A 19674-nucleotide genomic window follows, 5' to 3' on the forward strand; every position below is an offset into this window, starting at 1 on the left:
TTTCTCTTTATTCCAGTTGAACTGCACGTGGAAAACAGCTATATGGGGTATGCTGATGTTAGTACAGTGTACTTTGTAATACAGCATTTGTAGCTTTTTTTTTTAAAGTATGCATCAGCATAAATCATCTTGTTAAGGTAAAGCTTCCCCAGCTTTCTTGTAAAGAGTGGCGATGTTTTATTAATATTGCTGGTGGGATTGTAATTCATAGAATGGTTTGGGTGGGAAGGGACCTTAAAGCCCACCCAGTGGCACCCCCTGCCCTGGGCAGGGACACCTCCCACCAGCCCAGGTTGCTCCAAGCCCCGTCCAACCTGGCCTTGAACCCCTCCAGGGATGGGGCAGCCACAGCTTCTCTGGGCAACCTGGGCCAGGGGCTCACCACCCTCAGAGGGAAAAATTTCTTCCTAATCTCTAACCTAAATCTCCCCTCTTCCAGTTTCAAACCCTTCCCCCTCGTCCCATGGCTCCCCTCCCTGCTCCAGAGTCCCTCCCCAGCTTTCCTGGAGCCCCTTGAGGGACTGGAAGGGGCTCCAAGGTCTCCCCGGAGCCTTCTCTTCCCCAGGCTGAACCCCCCCAGCTCTCTCAGCCTGTCCCCACAGCAGAGGGGCTCCAGCCCTCCCAGCATCTCTGGGGCCTCCTCTGGCCCCGCTCCAACAGCTCCATGTCCTTCTGCTGTTGGTGCCCCAGAGCTGGAGGAAGAAGCTGCTGAACCCTGATGTTGGTGTGTGTCTCAGCGTGAGGTGTGTTTCAGAGCCCCCGGCTCTGCATCGCTGCGGCTGCGCCCCGGGGACAAAGCTCAGAGCAGCGCGGGCTCCCTTCCAGGTGCTTCCAGGCTCCCTTCCAGGCACTGGGACTTCCAGCCATCACAGGGACTGGGATTCACACGCAGTCACACAGTTTAACTCTGCCAGTCTAAAAGCTGCTACTTTTCCTTAGAGCAAAAGAGGGGAGGACGTGACCGTTGCCAATTTAGACACCTCACCTTTGCACGGAGGTTTGGTTTGTTGAATTATAGAAGGAAAAATAATACCGTCTGCAACCTCTACGGTGGTCTCCCTCCCCCTCTTTTACTGAATTGCAACTACCTGTACCCGCTCCCAGTGTAATCGCTGTGTTTGAGCTCAGCTTGATGGGCAGCATTGCTGCTGGGAAGACTTCACCGCCTGAAAAACGAGGCTGAAGTGAATTCGGCTCACCGGCCTCTGAACTGTGCTTTCCCAGCCACCGCTCCGTCTTCCTCCCCATTGGATCGCAGACAAACTGAGGTCGAGCCGACATCTGGTAGCACTCAAAATGGAGGAGGAGTATCAGCACTGAAAGTTCTAAGATTCTGTTCCAAAAGCGGTGATCTTCCGTGCTTCGATGCGTATTTTGTGTGTCTTACGCGAACAGCAGCTGCCGCTTTGTTTGTGCGTTACCTTGAGGCTTTGAAGCTCTCTCTTATCTCAGACCATCCTGCAGGCTCCTCCTGCAGCCGCAGCTGCCTTCCTGCCCTCAGCACCGGAGGTTTTTTCTTACGCAGTTTGCTTTTACCGAGACCTGTGCTAGCGACAGATGATGCTCTGTGTTAGGAAACTGAGTCAAGGCTAGGTTGGTAGTATTGTGAAGTTATTCTTCGCACCTTTTAAAGGACTAGTTCATCCTCTTCCACTTTCTTTTGCAGGAACTTTAACAGTAGCGTGTTTTTTTTTGGTTTTTTTTTGGTTAATTTTGCAGGATTACGTTGATAAGGAAAAAGCAATTGCCAAGGCTTTGGAAGACCTCCGAGCAAACTTCTACTGTGAACTCTGTGACAAGCAGTATCAAAAGCATCAGGAGTTTGACAACCACATAAACTCTTACGATCACGCTCACAAGCAGGTAAACAAGTGTTGATAGCGCGGTTCGTCAGTTTTAGATTCGTTGCGGTGGTCTTGTTTGTGCTTAATACATTGGAATTTCCCCTGTGTATCTTATTTTCCTCCTAGCCCCAGAAATAGGTGATTCCTGGCACTGGATAAGATTCTTATGCCCATAATGCATTTAAAAAAAAAAAAAAAAAACACCCAACGAAACAACAGACAAAAAAACCCAAACCCCCTGTGGCATCAAGGAGCCCAGTTATGAACGACCCACGAGCAGGGATCGGCTGCTGTTAAACTGGGAAGAGCACACGGGGATACGGATGGCTCCCAGTTTGCATCAGCTTTTAACGTAGCACAACTTTGGAGACTGATGATATGCCACGTGTGCGCATCTTAATACTTTAGTCTGGGTTCTGTCAAGTTACTGAAAACAGACTAGGAAATAATGGGCTGTGTCAAAGGAATCGTAACAAGGGAGCACTTCCGAAATTCCCTAACCCTCAGGAGAAGGTGGATTCGGAATCCGTGTGGAGCTGGCTTTGGTCCCAAGGCAGGGATGTGCTGTAGTATCTGCACGATACTTCATTCTGCACAGTAAATAATAAAAGTTCACACGTTAGCCCGATCTGTTTGACCGTTTGGCGCTGCTGAACGAGGTGTAAATGCACAGCAGATAGCAGTGTTGTGCTCATCTAGAGATGAAATTGCTCGAAGGAGGTTTTTTTTGGTATTCCTAGTCATAAATTCTAACAGTGCAATCATTTAAAATGCTGATAACTTCTGGAGGATGTGCTGTAGAATACTAGATCTTGCAAAATAGCGCTGAAGCAACAGCCTAAAACCAAGAACACGGCGTTACAGAGTATGGTTAGTTATTTTTTTTTCTCCCGCGTGTTAAGTATAGGATAGGATAGTTCAGAGTAAATTCACTAAGGGTGTCTTAACAGGAGATCTCACGGCAGGGCAGTTTCTGGTTGGGTAGTGTGATGAATTGTGGTTTAATAGATTTAAGAGCAGAAATGAATTCGTTTACGTTGTGTTGGGAAAACGGGCTGCTTTGGCCGCGCTGGTGGCAGAGTGGTGATACCCGAGAGCAGCGTTCTTCATCTGAGGTTTTCCATCAACTCGGCTGAAACTCGAGTGCGATGACGTGCATCTGGTTAGGAGGTGGAAGGACCTGTTTGTGTCACATTCTTACGGTGTGGTGATGCAGCGTAATTATGTCAGCTCCTTGGTGATTAATAAGGGGGACTGACAGGAGGCTGGCACGGCTTGAGAGGTTTTCTAGCATCTAGAGAGGCTGTAGAAGGAGAAAGAAACCTGTGGAAAGCAACTCCCTCTTACTGGTACAAAAGGAGTCATCAGTAGAGGTACAAGAAGAGTGACCCGCAGGAAAAAACATCTTGAGAACGCACAGGGTGGCGTAATCTTCCCATCAGCAGAAAGAATTTGTGGGTTGCTTGGTACTGCTGATTATTTTTAAAGGAATTGATGTTCTTGGAGAATTTGCATCCGTTGCAGGAAGTTCAGGCAGGCTTTGGGGAAGATGAGCCTTCAGACTCTCGCTAGGTCACCCAGCATTAATTTCTAGTTACACAGGGATTTAGACAAAGAAGCAATCATGCTTTGCTTCGGGGAAAAAATTGCTTGTCCAGCTTTATGTCGTGCTGAAATGTGTGTCACCCTGTTGGGTCAGTGTTCAGTAAGCAAACTTGAAACTACCTAGAAATAATGAAGGTAAATTTGCATGAGTAACGCGATCTCCCCCTTCTGTTGTTCATTACCGCTCAAGATAGGCTCGTTTCTAACAGGCTATTCTAAATTATAAGGTAGTTTAGAAATAATATTCCTGTGCTTTTCATAACGTGTTGCACATTTTGCCTCTCTGGACAAGAAGGCGAGGCTACATAAAGGCTAACATAATTTTTTTTTTTTTTTTGGAGGAAAAACATAAAGCTTTCTTAAAAGTAGGGTACTCGGTAGGCTTTCCTGGAAAGCTGAGACATTCCGGTATCCTAGATAATTAGAGCAAACCACCTTGGTATATATTATCTGCAATGTTTTGGCTTCTCAGCGGTAATTTTTGAGGCAACAGTGCTTTGCTTTTGCCTTTTGCTTGGTTTGTTGAACAGATTTCCAACAGGATCGTTTTTGCTTTTAAGTATTTTTAGTTACACATACCCACGGTGTCGAAGTGTTTGCTGCTTCCTTCTGTGGCTCAGCGAGCATTAGGCTGTCCCTGTAAATAGATGTTCCATCCTCAGATCCCTTTCCACTCCCGAGTTACAAAGACACTGTCTTGTATTCCAGGAAGGAACTCAGGATTATTGCGAAACAGGGACTATAGGTAAGTGTATTGATCCCTACCGGATACGTTTTGCACCCACCAACTTGTCAACACCAAACAATTAAAGGGGAGATTTTTAATATTATTATTATTATTATTTATTATTCTTTCCTGACTACACTGGTTTCACACAACGTTTGGGTACGTCCGAATCAACCTCAACACCAAGTTCCTATCCGAAAGGCGGTATTTCTAGATTACCTTAACTGGGAAAATTAGTCTTCAACTTATTATCACAAACCATTGGCCTGTTTAAGTCATTGTATTTTAAACATCTTGTTGGAGGTGTGCAATGTTGTTCTCTAGACTTTTTTTTTTTAAATAGGCTGTACTTGAAATGAGAAGTGCAGATGTTTTAGAGAGCAGTAACCCTATCTGTGCGCCAAATGGTCAGTCCCTCTCAGGGGAAGCCGGGGGGGACTAAAAGCAACTTGAGATGATACAGATGGCACCTCCAGAGGGAAAATAAACCCCGTTCGCTTAAAGATCCTTCAGCGAGCAGCTGAAAAGGCCTGTAACCATAGATGTCGTAACTTTTTTGTACCCTGGAATGCTACTGATATCTTTAATGTTTTGGGGTTGGTTTTTTTTTTTTTTTTTTAATCTGTAAGCTCTTGTCTCTGGCAGCTAGAAGGACTGGTCGCTTCTGAAGGATCCCTGCCTCTGGTGTTGCACGGTCCTGACTGTCACCAGCGTTAATAATTAACAGCCAAATGCAAAAGGAGGCAAAAGTAGCAAGAAAACTGCCCCTGCAGCTAGTGAGGAACTTGGGTGGCAGAGGTGGACCCAGTGTGGTTTTGTGCCGCTTTCCTGCAGATCTGTGATGTCCAGATGCTTGAGAGCTCCCGTGGTCCCAGAATACTCTGGACCTGGTGGGGATGTATCCTTAGGGCATTACATCTGAGTGGGGCCTTAGTTTGGTTTTTGGGTTTTGACGTCAAGAGAGAATACTTCATGTTAGGTTTGCGTGAGGACGAATGTGCATCGCTTTATCTGGGGTTGTGCCCAGTTTGTGTGTTCATCAAATGAAGCTGGACAGGCTGGAGAGTTGAGCGGAGAGAAACCTCATGAAGTTCAACAAGGGCGAGCGCAGGGTGCTGCACCCGGGGAGGAACAACCCCCCGCACCAGGACAGGCTGGGGGTGACCTGCTGGAGAGCAGCTCTGTGGAAAGAGACCTGGGAGTCCTGGGGGGCAACAGGGTGACCACGAGCCAGCGATGGGACCTTGTGGCCAAAGAGGCCAGTGGCATCCTGGGGGGCATCGAGAAGAGTGTGACCAGCAGGTGGAGGGAGGTTCATCCTCCCTCTCTGCTCTGCCCTGGGGAGGCCACAGCTGGAGCACTGGGGCCAGTGCTGGGCTCCCTGGTTCAAGAAGGAGAGGGAACTGCTGGAGAGGGGACAGCAAAGGGCCACCGAGATGCTGAGGGGACTGGAACACCTCTCTGATGGAGAAAGGCTGAGGGATTTGGGTCTCTTCAGCCTGGAAAAAAGACGGCTGAGGGGGGATCGTATCAACGCTTATAGATACTGAAAGGGGGGGTGTCAGGAGGATGGGGCCAGGCTCTTCTCAGTGGTGCCCAGGGACAGGACAAGGGGTAACGGGCACAAACTTGCCCCGGGAAGTTCCATCTCAACAGGAGGAGGAACTTCTTTGCTGTGAGGGTGGCAGAGCCCTGGCACAGGCTGCCCAGAGAGGTGGGGGAGTCTCCGTCTCTGGAGACATTCCAACCCCGCCTGGAGGCGTTCCTGTGCCACCTGCTCTGGGTGACCCTGCGCTGGCCGGGGGTTGGAGGGGATGATCTCCAGAGGGCCCTGCCAGCCCCGGCCAGGCTGGGATTCCGTGATCGGTGCTGTCCATTGCTTAGAGCAGCTTGGAAAAATTGTTATGGCTGGAATTACGTTACGTAATATATCTATTATGTAATACAATAATAAGTAATGTAACATTTACAGTCAGCTTTTACTGTTTTGTTGGTTTGTTTTTTTTTTTTAACTTCATCCCAGAACGAGCTTACAGACTCTCCTCCGCGGTCTCCTCTTTCCTGCTAGTGCCCCTGATGACGGCTTGGGCTGTTCACTGAGTCGCTGACCCTACAGAATAAAAACATTCACCTTCTGAATTCAGCGTGAAACACAAACTGTGTTCCTGTGTGAACTCTTGCCAGGTTGACTGTGAGAACGCTAACCAGTGTGGAAATGCAGCCTTTTATGTAGCTTTCATTTGATTTTTATTTTTTTTTCTAACTGCGTGGTGTTTTGGAGGTGTAGATGGTTAATTCTGCCTAGATTCTCTTTGTAAGAGGACAAAGGGAGGATAGTTCCATAAAGAAGCTCTTTGGGAGAGAGGGTGGAACCAAGAACTAAAACTACGGATCTCCAGTTCTCTTCATGCCCTAATTACCTGGGTCTTTGCTTCTAACGCCCAGGGAGAGGGATCTCTTAAAGCACAATAAAATCACCAGCACGGTCACTGCTGTGGTTGGTGAGCGCTCGAAATCCAACCCCTGAACTTTCTGATTTGGGGAGAATTGGGCTCGTGCTTTCCAAAAACTCGCGTCTCCGAGCACATCTTGGCTGGAGAAGGCTGAAGAGAGATTCTCCGCGATACTTGGTGTTACACGGGAGGCGTTTCTACTCGAGAAATGCTTTACCCTCAAAAAACCCCCGGTATTTTTCTTAACCTGCTTTTAGCTGCTGGGCTGCTCGTTTGCCGCTGGCAGAAGCGTTTGGGGAAGCGTGAGTGAAATAAGTTGAGCGCGCGAGGCCTGGACGCTGTGTTTCCGAGCGATGCCGGCCTCCTGCCGGGCAGGCAGACCCGTGTCTTGGGGGTTATCCGTGTTGCGTTAACGCCTGGTATATTTTCCTCAGTTGAAAATGAGGTGTCAGGGAAGAAATTAAGATGAAATAAAACTGCGGTTGTGTGCCGTTTCCCCTCTGCTCTTTTCACTTCGTTTACGAGCGTGCGAAGAATGCTGATGACCGAGACTGAGCAGGGCTTGTGTTCTCACTTATATAAAATGATAAAGGTTGCCATCCTTTGAGCTCCTATTTAGCTAATGGTGTAGTTAGCTCCCAGAAGCTTTTGTGGCAAAGAATTGAGCGTACGTCAAAAGTTCAGAAAGCCAGAAATCTGCTGGCACGTCATGAAAAGTACATTATTATTTTATTTAATAGGGATTGGCAGAGAGACTGGAGAACAATAGGAGGGGAGGAGTAGGCTCTAATGGGACTGTGCTCTCACACGAGCTGCCTCCTGTCTGACGCCAGCGCAGGAATCTCCCCGTACGGGGGTCCAGCGTATCCCCTTCTCCTCAATATAAGGTTTGTCGTGGAAGTCTCGCACCTTTATTGTAGCGGAGGGCTTTTTTTTTTTAATTCTGAGAGTAACACGATCTCTTCCAGCTCTGCAATTCATCAGTTCAGTTCAGCGGGGCCTCAGTTCATCAAAATCGCGTGGCCTTGTCAACTTAGTTGAGAAAATCCATTTGCTGCTGGTCTCGAACATGAAAAGCGGCGCGTTCCAGTCGGGGACCGGTGAGGTCTTACCTCAGGATGATCTCACCAGGAAAATCTCAGGGGCGATTGCCACGGCCCGCGCTGAGGTTTTTTCCTGTGACGGCAGTTTCTGAATCCCGATCGTCTCCCTTTTATCGAACCACCTTCACGTCTCCGTGACGGGCTTTCTCTAGAGCTTGTAAATCATGCGGGAGCGCGGCTTATTTAAGCCGATTTGAGGAGAATTGGAAGGTAATGGCAGAGTATGGGAATTTGGCCCCTCCTGAGCTCTGTGGTGACCGGGAGATAATCCATTACTGCGGCTCTCTCTGCTGCAGTACCGAGGTAGCTGCAGATTTTACAGAAAACCTGCACTTGGAGAGCTCGATTTGCGCTCCCCTTGAAATTTGGAGACAACTTAGTAGTTTTGTTAGCAGCGAGGCTCAAAACCTAAAATACTACTCTGCGTTACGAAGCCCAGGTGGGCGGCAGCTATTAATAAAACACGATACCAAGCTGAAGGCAGGCTTGAGGTAGTGAAGCACCGCTTCCAGCGTGCAGAAATTTGGACAAACTTTACTGGAGTGCTAGTGATTTGTGTCCCTGTTTGCTGGTCGCTGGGTTTGTAAATGAATAATAAACCAGCACAATCATATTTCTTGGCTTCGTGGTTTCCATCCTCCTGCAGCTTGTAAACGCGTTGCCGCTTAGAAAAGCGTTCTGCTTCCTCGGAAAGCACGCTGCTTACCAAGAAAAAACGCTTCCTAATTTTTAAATCCTGATTTCATACAGGTTGGTGGCCGTGAGCCTGCTGAAGAAATTAGAGTCTTGCCGAGCGCCACGGGAAGACTTAACAAGGCTGGTTTCACCCCAAAAACATGGTTCACGGGGCTTCCTTAGCTGCTGGGGAGAAGGTCCCTGGGGATGATGGAGCGGCTACGTTAAATTCTCGTTTAAAACTTGTTTGCTGTGGTGGTGGGGGGGGACGGGGCAAGCTGTGCGACTCGCCCCCTGCGGCCGTCCGGCCTCTGTGAACACCCACACATATGGTGCGGGCCAAAAGTAATTTGGAGATTTTGAGGGATTAGAATAACGAACGCTTGCCGAAGGATTAGATGGCAATTTCTTTAGCGTAAGCCTAGCTTAAATATCGATGTAGTTCAGAAGAGCTTTCTGGGAAGGCTGAGAGGAGTACGCTAAAAAGCACTTCATTGCTTCGATATATTCCTTTTACTAGTGCGGAATTGTACGTGGGGCTTTTAATTGCTTCACCCCAGAGAGGTCTGGGGGAGGAGGGCAGGCAGAGCTCTACCTCACTGGTTATCCACTGGCCTTGGTGCGGAAGAACGACGGGATTCAGTTATGCAGTTGGGACAATTAGCGAGGTACTGGTTGTTCTGACAGGATATTTTGAAAAAGTTCTGGCAATTTTAAAAGTTCAGTGCTAACCAGCTGTCTGGAAATGCAGCCTCTGCATCGGTTCCTGTAGCCCGTTGTTTTACCGATGAGCAGCCTGGTCTTCTCTCCTCCCTCCCTCCCCTGCCCCACCTCGCGTTCGGGTAAGATCATGGAATCATAGAATGTGTTGGGTTGGAAGGGACCCCTAAAGGCCATCTAGTCCAACCCCCTGCAGTGAGCAGGGACATCTGTAACTAGATCAGGTCGCTCAGAGCCTCATCCAGCCTGGCCTTGAATGTCTCCAGGGATGGGGCCTCCACCCCCTCTCTGGGCAACCTGTTCCAAGATAATGCAGTCCAGCCAGCTTCCTTGGAACCTGGCTCCTTGCAAACTTTAAAAATCATTTCTGATGAGAGATGGATCATTTTAGGTCAGTCAAAGACACTGAGCTACGTTATGTTCCATGTTTCATGCACCCGAGGAGATGGCACGGTGCAGTCGTGGAGCTTTTCTGTCCTAAACTTACCCAGCAAGACCCTTCTGTCCCCTCTGCTACGAAAAGAAACTCAGCCTTGAGATCTCGTAGGCCTTCGTAAAGTCCGCTTTGTAAAACCAGACCAACATTCCCCCAGTCTGGGGAGTGGTAAATTCTCAACACTCTTGAAACCGTAATTAGAATCATGGAATCTTCATGGTTGGAAAAGGCCTTTGAGATGGAGTCCAACCATACACACACACACAAAAAAAAAACCCCCTACAATCTCTGTCACTAGAGCATGCCCTGAAGTGCCAAATCTAGACGTTTCTTAAACACCTCTAGGGATGGTGACTCCACCACCGCCCTGGGCAGGCTCTTCCAGTGCCTGACCACTCTTTCAGTAAAGGAATTCTTCCTAATATCTGACCTAAACCTCCCCTGCCGCGGCTTCAGGCCATTAGTGGTTTATCACCCCAAAAGACACAGGTACCGGCGTTGGCAAGGTGCGGATCCTGGAGTTGCGGCGTATCGGGACAGCTCGCTTCCTTCGGTACTTCTGATTTCCCAGTGTCGCACAGCGGGAGGGTGGGAGGTTTGGGGGAGCGGAGACACGGAAAAAAAAGCGTTTCAGGAAACGGGCATTTAATTGCGTTCTCGTTCAAATCGCCCGTTGTAAACGAAGGCAGGATGTTTGAGCCCCGGGGCTGGGGGTGGAGGTGGGTTTCCGAGTGCGCCATTGCGCCTTCCTCTTGCAAGTGAAAGGTGACAGTCCGTGTCTCCTGTAAATACCTGGGTCCTATTTTTTTCCGAATGGATGAGTGATCTAGAGACTTGGCATCAAACCCCGCTTACATAGTTTTGTCAGCTGTTGGTGACTTTAACTTCCTGGAGCATTTTAGATATGCTTTTTAAATCGGCATGAAAAAGCTGATAGCATTGCTTAGTCCGTTGTTTTGGTTTTTTTTTCTCCCCCCCTCCATCCCTCCCTCTTGGGGAAAAAAAAAAAAAAAATTTGACACTTACCCTACGCCACAAAACCCATGAGCCCTTTACTTGTCCTGGTGAAAGTAGCTCTGTTGTTCCAGGTGGGATCACCGCTGTGTCCGTGCGTGTCTGTGTCTGTGCGTCCCCCTCTGCTCCCCGCTCCCCCCCGCCGCTGTAGCTTCGCTGCCTCGGCTCCTCCTCCCTAGCGATAGCCCGCAGACACTCCCAGGCCTCTGTAGTAATGCTTGCTTTTTATTTTATTTTTTTTCTCTCTTCCGCTCTTGTTATATTTTTACTTTCTTTTTTTTTTTTTTTTTGTTTTTCCTTTGTGATGTGACGTTTTCAGCTGATGTATTGAAAGCAAACCCTTCTAATTTTGGAGCCCAGATCACAAGAGTGAGTTTCTTTCTACTAGTCTCTGTAGCTGTAAATTTTTTTTTTATTTATTTATTTTTTTGTGTGTGTGTGTGTCCTCCCCTCTGGTTTTGGTAACGCTCGACCGCATTTAGTAAATACGATGGGGTAAGAGAACCCTCTGTCTTGTCGAACCTTCCCCTTTTTCACAAAGCAATGTTCTCTTTACATTGGGCCAACTTAATTCCTCTAATTCGAACTTTAAGTTGGTTTTCAGATCCATTTTTTTTTTTTCTGGTTGTACTGGTCTGACTCTGCTCCATTAAAGAGGCGGAGTCGACCGGCCAGAAGGGATATTTAGAATTCACCGAGTCTCGTACATCTTGTATGAGAGTTGTTCCAAAGTGACTGCTGCTTTGAGTACCGTTAGTCTTTCAGGCCTTTCAGGAAAAAGCCTGAAAACCACAAAACTTCTTCAAAAAGCTGGGTACGTGATGCTTTCTGGAATTGGGCCCTTCTGAGAGGCTTTCAAAATGCGCACCAAAAAAAACCCAAAAATTAAGCCCTTGGGAGGGCGGAGGGCTTTCTCTGCTGCTTTCTGTTACTTAAACTTCCGTATAGCGCCCTAAAAAATGCCCTGTGAATTTTCACACGTATTCAAAGGGAAAACGGCAGCCTCTTTTCCTAGTGCTTCGAGACGAGGGCTTTCCAAAATTTTCCGAAGTCTTGGAGGTTCGATTTCAGTTAGAATTGGATACCTAGATTTCCTCAGTGACGTTACGATGTTAGAACTTCCTTGGGTTCGGGTTTACTTCCTCATCTGCTAAGACTTCTGGGGAACTGAATGTTTCTGCCCTCTGAAGTATTAAACCCCAACACACTGCGTTTTAGCTCAGTTCGTTTCTCGAGAGTCTCAGAGCTACTGTCAGGAAAGCGAGTAACCGTTCGTGGTGTGTGCTGTATTATTTATTGGCTTACCGGCATCATTCGCATGGGGGTTTTTTTTTTTTGGCACCTTCTCCAATGTAATTTGTACATTGCTTTTGTCAGATGTAATACCTGGGGAGCTCTCTTGCACCAGCGAATCCCTTCCCGTTCTTTGGCCCGCGCTATTAAGACTTCTGTCGTGCACTGTTTGGCAAGTACATTTGCGCGCTGCAAGAGCAGCAAAATAAATAGTCTTTTTTTTTTTTTTTTCTTTTCTTCCTTCCTTTTCCTTCCAGAATTTGCTCGTTGCTTTGAAATCAGCTTTATTGTACGTGCTTAAAGATAACCGGTAACGTTGATTGGAAAAAAATGCACATACACCGACTTGAAGTCGTAGCCAAAAGTGATCAACAGTTGTCTTTTCGTTTAGCTACGGGGAGGATGGCGATGTGCTCCGCTGGGTTTGTTGAGCTAAGATGCCGTTGCTCCATCCTAGCTCAATAAATGGTCCCGGGGAGGGGCTGTACGGCGTATTTTCCCGGTGCAGAGACGCTTTCGGACACTTTGCCGCAAACCCCTTTTTGTCTAATCCGTTCTTGCTTTCTTTTGCCTCAGAGGTTGAAAGATCTCAAGCAAAGGGAATTTGCTCGCAATGTCTCTTCGAGATCACGGAAAGATGAAAGGAAGCAGGAGAAAGCCCTCCGGCGTCTACACGAACTGGCGGAGCAGAGGAGGCAGCCTGAATGGTGAGTACAGGTGATGCCCGAGCGCCCTTGGAGCCTGCGTGCGGGAGTCCTGCGTGGGACTGCCGCCCTTTCCATTCCTGCTCCTGTAATCCTGCGTGAGTCTTGAGGGCAGAGCTTCACGCCGAAGTTTGGCCTCGTGCTGTGGTCTTGGGAGGAGTGAACTCACTAGAATGATAGTCCAGAGCATCGCCTGATTGCTTTATCCAGCAATACGAGTTTTCTTCCGTTACTTAATACTATTAAAAAGTTAAAACGGCTGTATAATGCTATTTTAGTGCATATTTCTGGATACAAGAGTACTTGAAACGTGTTTTAGGGGGGGGCAGGAGTCCAGCTGCAGAGGTATACAAATGGCAGTCAGCTGTTTTCTCTATTTTAACGTGTCCCTGCAGCGCTCCTGGCAGCGGCCCCATGTTCAGAACCACCACGGTGGCTGTGGATGAGGAAGGTGGAGAGGAGGATGATTCTGCAGCCAACAGCAGTTCTTTCATCCAGACGACTTCTGGCCAAGGTACAGACATGACTATGGACAGAGGTTTCCTAAACACTGGACAAGTCGGTGGCACTGTTACGCCAAGCCAGATGCCCATCCAGACGGCGCAAGCAATCAGCTTTGGCATTAAGAGTACTTTGGGAACACCACTGCAGAAGATCGGCGTGTCCTTTTCCTTTGCCAAGAAGACGCCGGTAAAGCTTGAGACCATCGCTTCTGTTTTCAAGGACCACGGGGAAGAATCGAGTTCTGCAGATGGAGCAAAAGGTGATGAGAGAGGGTCCTCGGACGCAGGGAGCCTGCAGAAATCTGGCGAGGGCGATAGCACAAATAATTCCGACAGCAAGGCGGAGGAAGATGACCAACATGACAAAGATAGCGGGTCCCTAGCCACCACGTTATCAAAACTCAAAAAGATGAGACGAGAAGACGGACCAATGGCAGTTGAACCAGAATACTACCACTATATTCCCCCAGCCCATTGTAAAGTAAAGCCTAATTTTCAATTCCTGCTTTTCATGAAGTCAACCGAACAAATGGAAGCTGAAAATGTGAACAAAAAAAACACGCATGAAGTAAAAAAGGGCAGTTCTCCCAAACCCAAACCCGGCAAGCACGCGGAGAAGGCTGCTGAGAGCGCGGGGCCGCAGAAGGAGCAGAGCACTACTGAAACTGCAGCTCAGCAGAGCAAAACACAACTAAAGGAAGCCCCGGAAAACACGAGTGTGCAGGAGAGCAAGCGTCTGACAGAGAGCGATCTCCCTGAGCCAGACACTACTAAAGAAGCTGCTCAGCCTGTCCCAAGCTGCAAAGATGTCACTGAAGGACCAAAGCATCCGACGGGACCTTTTTTCCCCGTTCTGAGTAAAGATGAGAGCACGACTCTCCAGTGGCCTTCAGAGCTTCTCATATTTACCAAAGCGGAACCGTCGGTTTCATACAGTTGTAACCCCCTGTATTTTGACTTCAAGCTCTCTCGTAACAAAGATGCTAAAGGTAAAGGGGCAGAGAAATCTAAGGATCCGGGGGGTCTTTGTAAAGAAAACGTTCAGAGCACAGAATCCGGTGAGATAAGCAAAGCCAAGGAGGCAGAAAGCGCGGCCAACAGTTCTGCTCTAAAAATGGAAAACAAATCTCTGTCCGCCTGTGGCTCCCAGAACAAGCAGGAGCCCGGTTTGACAAGCGTTAGTAAGGAAGAGGGAGAGGAGAGCAGTAAAAGCCTAACCGGTAAGAGTAAATCCGGAAGATCCCATAAACACAAAAAGAAAAAGAAGCACAAAAAGTCCAGCAAACACAAACGGAAACACAAGGAGGAAGCGGATGAGAAGAGCCGAAAAACTGACCTGGGGGAAGAGAAACCCAAGAAACGGAAAAGGCACAGGCACAAAAAAGGCAAATCCTCTCTGTCTGCTGAATCGGAACGGGCGCTGAAAACTGAACTGTCTGAAGACTGTGGCCACTTCCAGAAGAAAAAATGGTGCTCTCAGGAGTCCCAGAGGAAGTCTCTGTCTGCCGAAGAGGGAAGCAGCGGTAAAAAAGAGGACGGTGGTAACTCCTGCCAAGAGCACGGCAGCAAAAAACACAAGGCCGACCTGCAGCAGTTATCTGCTGCGAGGAGACGGTGTTCGGCTCCTTCCCTGGGCAGGGCCAGCCGCAGGAGCCGGCAGAGCAGCGGGGACTACGACAGCGACGAGGGCTCTCACAGGAAGCACTGCCGGCAGAAATCCCCCTCGCAGTACAGCGACGACTATGACTCCGGCAGCGACCACTCCAGGAGCCGCTCCAGGTCAGGGCGGAGGCACTCCTCCCGCAGGTCCTATTCCACCAGCTCCGATGCTTCCTCCGACCACAGCCGCTACAGCCATCGGAGAAGTTACTCGGATGATAGCTACAGTGATTACAGTGACCGCTCAAGGTGCCATTCGAAGCGGTCCCACGACTCGGAGGATGACTCCGACTACAACAGCTCCAATCACAGATCAAAGCGGCGCAAGTACTCCTCTTCCGACGATGACTACAGCTCGAGCAGGAGCAGGTCAAGGAGTCGAAGCAGGAGCCGAACCAACCCTCGAAGCAGGTCAAGAACAAGGAGCCGGGGCAGAACACGCAGCAGCAGCTGCAGCCGCAGTCGGAGCAAGAGGAGAAGCCGAAGCGTCACGGGTCGCAGCTGGAAACGGAGCCGTAGCTATAGCAGGGATCGCAGCCGCAGCACGAGAAGCCACTCGCAGAGGTCTCTCTCGCGAAAGGGCTCTCGAGGCCACGAGAGCCCCGAGGAGAGGAGGTCCGGGAGGAGAGACTTCATCAGGTCCAAAATCTATCGCTCGCAATCTCCTCACTATTTCCGGACAGGCCGAAATGAAGGATCGTCGCTGAAGAAAGAGGATGGCAAAGGAGAGGATCTGAAAGGATCTGGCTCCCTCTCCCAAAACAGCAGCTGCTCTGGCACGGGGAGGACCTCGGAAGGCGACTGCAGTCCAGAGGAGAGAAACTCCGTCACTGCGAAACTTCTCCTGGAGAAGATTCAATCCAGGAAGGTTGAGAAGAAGCCCTGTGTTGCTGACGAGGTGCTGGCAGGGGCGAACAAGGTGGGCATAAAGCTCAAAGATCCTCCCCAGGGATACTTCGGCCCCAAACTTCCTCCTTCCTTAGGCAACAAACCGGTTCTCCCCTTAATTGGGAAACTGCCAACCGTTCGAAAACCAAACTCCAAAAGATATGAAGAGTCTGGCTTGGAGAGGGGCGAGGACCAAGAGCTGTCGGATTCCGAGGATGTTTCCCAAGGCATCGAGGAGGGTCCGTTGGCCGGCCAGTCCCTCCTGGACGAAGTGGTGATGGTCATTCAGGACAAACCTCTGGATGAGCAGAAACGCGATGAACCTGCTGTGGAAATGCCGTCCATTCCCCTCGAAGCGCCGGCGCTCCCCGAGTGCTTTGGTTCTGGAGAGCTGGTCATGCCGCACAACTTCCTCTCGGATCCGAGCGATGGCGATGGGCTAGAACCTATGGACAGGGGCAACCAGCCGGTCCCGGTGGAAACCAGTATGATGCCCTTAGTTCCGGATGTCGAGCACTTTTCTGGCTACGTGCCTCAGAGCGGGGAGCCGAGCATCGAAGGGGATCGGGAAGGAGGAGAAGACTCCTCTCTAGCCCCGCTCGAAAGCCAGCCCATCACTTTTACGCCTGAAGAAATGGAGAAATACAGCAAGCTGCAGCAAGCTGCTCAGCAGCACATTCAGCAGCAGCTTCTGGCAAAGCAGGTCAAGGCTTTTCCAGCCTCGGCGACCCTGGCGCCGGCGGCGCCTGCCCTGCAGCCCATCCACATCCAGCAGCCGGCGGCGGCCTCTGCCACCTCCATCACCACGGTGCAGCACGCCATCCTGCAGCACCACGCCGCCGCGGCCGCCGCCGCCATCGGCATCCACCCTCACCCCCACCCCCAGCCCCTCGCTCAGGTTCATCATATACCCCAGCCCCACTTGACGCCCATTTCCTTATCCCACTTGACCCACTCCATTATTCCAGGGCATCCTGCTACGTTTCTAGCCAGCCACCCCATCCACATCATTCCGGCATCAGCCATCCATCCGGGCCCCTTTACTTTCCATCCGGTTCCTCACGCTCTTTATCCGACCCTTCTCGCCCCGAGACCCGCTGCCGCCGCGGCCGCTACGGCGTTACACCTCCACCCTTTGCTGCACCCCATTTTCTCAGGACAGGACTTGCAGCACCCACCCAGTCACGGCACATGAAGGACAAAATGAAGTAACCTCGGAGGAAGGAGAATATTTTTTTGCGGTTTTGGGAAGGGGTTGAAGTTGTTGATCCAGCTTGGCAGGGGGGTGGCCGGAGAATTTCCTTTCGCTCTTTCGCAGCCAAAGAAGCCGAAGGCTCGAGGGCTGGGTGGCAGCAGGTGGGTTCGTGAGCGTTGTGTGTATCCACGAGCGGGGACTGTCTGGCGTCCCCCACACCTCCGTGCGTGCGGCAGCACCGTTCCCTGGAAGAATCATTTCACGTGTAGAGCAGCGAGACACTTGAAAAGGATTTTTTTTTTTTAATTATTTTTTTTTTTCCCCTCCCCAGATTCTTACACTTGGTCATCTTCCTTCTGCTGCCTTGTATCTGATAAATGAGATTTCATACACGCTAATAGGTCTCTCAGAATCCTTTTAATGAGGTCATCTAATTAAAATAGTCAGCATGATTGACTCCGATTTGTAATCAGTGATAAAACGTTGGGTAACTGACAGCTGGGGATCCTGGCGAGGAGACCGACGGAAGGGCACCGCCGCTTTCGTTTCGGCTGGGCCGCTACCACTTTTCAGGCATTACGGGAGATTTCTTGGCACCCCAGCCCTGCGTACTTGGGGATTTTTTGTTGGTGGTTTTTTTTTTTGGTTTTGTTTTTTTTTCCCCTGGGTGTGAACAGCGAAGGTGGAAGTAAGACCTTAAAGGCAAAGAGAGGAGCTGCGCCTGTGCCCGGAGCTCCGACCCTTCACCATCCTTCTCCCGCACGGGGGCTGCGCCCTGACGCCTTCTGGATGCCCTGGACTGCCGCGAGGTTCCCGCTTTGCTTGGGGATTTCAATCCGGGCTCTGACCACCCCTCTCCGGAGAGAGAGAGAGGGGGTGGGGGTGGGGGGGGAAATAAATAACATCACCCTGACTTCCATCTTTTGCAGTGTTGGGATAGAGGCACTCGGATGAGAGAGAGAAGAAAAATCCCCGTAGGAATTGAAGCAATACAGAGGACTGGGGGGAATGGCGGGGGTACGTAAAGTCTGTTCTTTCCTCTGTAATACCCATGGTTTCCTTTTTAATTTATATAGGAATTTTTTTTTTTTTTAATGTAAAGAATTGCACTGAACTCTGTAAACAAAGATGCTGCTTTTTGTAGCTCGTATAAAACAAACAAACGAGAAAAGGAAAAAAAAAAAAAAAACAAAAGAAAAAAAAAAGGTTACATTTGTAGTATACCGCAATAATATTTTTTACAGCCCGTTCTTTTAGTGGTACTTGTTCTGGTGGCTTTTGTGTAAATATGTTTTGCCGTAGGTGAAATAAGACACATGTAAAGGTTCAACTTTATAGTTTCAGCTAGATGCAAACCGACTAAGCATGTATATTTTACCGAGCTCATGTATTTTTTCGAAGTTTTTATGTACTATAAAGTGTAAAAAAAAAAAAAAAAAAAAAAAAAAAAAAAAAATCATCTGGCATTTTGCAGAAAGGAAAAAAAAAAAAAAAAAACAATGAGGTGAGGTGCACGGGCGAGACACGGGTGAGTCTAACGGCTAATGAACGGCTAACGAAGGGCAGGGAGCAGCCCGGCCGTGCTGCTGCTCGTGGGATCCGACGCTGGAGGAGGAGCCTCGGGAATGTTGGGAATTTGGGTTGTCTCCCCCGAGTATAAAACATCCCCCCGCTTTTTTTTCTTTGCAATTTTTCTTTTTTTTCCCCTCCCACCCCGGCTCTGAGGCCGTGGCCGGGAGGTGCCGGATGGGCCGTGCCCTTCCCAGATATTCCATGTATCCGCCAGAATACCTCCTGGCCAAGGAAAAGCCTTGTCACCGCCACCCAGCGCCGCTTCCACCCGGGGAGAGGTGGCTTTGGACTAATCCCTGGGGGCTGTGCCTGCCCGTGGTGTTCCGGAAGGGATTTCTCTGGGTTTTTTTCCGGCATTGTCCGCTGGCTGCAGATAACACTAACCAGGGGGGTGCTTCTTCACCCGGGGGGGGGCTTCTCCACGTCCCCGCAGGACGAGGTGCTGCCGTCCCCTGGGTATTTCGCATTAAGGTCCTTTTTGTCTTAGAGCGGTTTGGGGTGTTGGTAGGGACGGATTTAGGAGCAGACAGACCCCCCCCCTCCCACCCCGTGACCCGCCGCAGCGGGGGGGAGGGCAGCGAGGGGACACGTAGCACCCGCCATCCCGCCTGCTGTCCCCATCCCTGTCCCCTCTGCGGCACTGAGCCCCGTTGTGGAGTGGGGGTGGGGGCAGAGATTCAAAAAAACGGAAAACCTGAACTTCCTCCCTCCTCGAACGGGGAAACTTTCGCCTTCGGGCAGGCGGGACTGAAACGCAAGGGTCGGAAAATTAAAAAAAAAAAATAAATAAAAAAAAAGGGACTCAATTTCTCTGTAAATAATTAACGGAATACAGTATTAATGTCTCGATGCTGAGCTTCGTTAGCTTCTAGATCCGGTATTGCGTGTTCTGGCACCCTTCACGCTGCGGTCAGGGGGGTTTTTTTTTTTTTTGCCTTCCAGACTAGTGCTAAAAATAATTAACCTGTCATTACTTAACGAGCATAAACAGACTGTATTTAACTTTGTCACATAAGATATATATATAAATATATATATATGCTGTAAAATGAGGGGAAAAAGAAAACCTTTCTAATAAACCAACGATTTGTGGAAAAAAAACCAAAAAAAAATAAAAATGCGTGTGGTTGCGTGAGATGACTCGGAGCTGAGCGCGACATCGCCCGGGGCCGGCTTTTTCCTAAAATAACAGGATTAGATGCTCGATTCACCGAGGAAAACTACTTTTGATTGGAGTGCTTTGGTCGGAAGATGCTGAGCTGGATAGAGAGAAAACGTAATCT

The 19674-nt window shown here is 49.4% G+C and overlaps 1 protein-coding gene across 3 annotated transcripts in view; it reads left to right on the forward strand.

Annotated features, from left to right (window-relative positions):
• GPATCH8 (G-patch domain containing 8) overlaps positions 1-19188 on the forward strand; it is a 59478-nt gene extending 40290 nt beyond the window's left edge. For all 3 annotated transcript variants that reach the window (XM_054224142.1, XM_054224144.1, XM_054224143.1), the window contains 3 exons: positions 1720-1863; positions 12447-12577; positions 12970-19188. In XM_054224142.1, coding sequence (XP_054080117.1) covers positions 1720-1863; positions 12447-12577; positions 12970-16819 — 4125 coding nt within the window. In that variant the 3' untranslated portion in view covers positions 16820-19188. The remainder of the gene's footprint in view (positions 1-1719; positions 1864-12446; positions 12578-12969) is intronic.
• Positions 19189-19674: the final 486 nt, after the last annotated feature.

Source organism: Rissa tridactyla, chromosome 19 (genome assembly GCF_028500815.1).
Source record: "Rissa tridactyla isolate bRisTri1 chromosome 19, bRisTri1.patW.cur.20221130, whole genome shotgun sequence".
NCBI classification, from domain to species: Eukaryota; Metazoa; Chordata; class Aves; order Charadriiformes; family Laridae; genus Rissa; species Rissa tridactyla.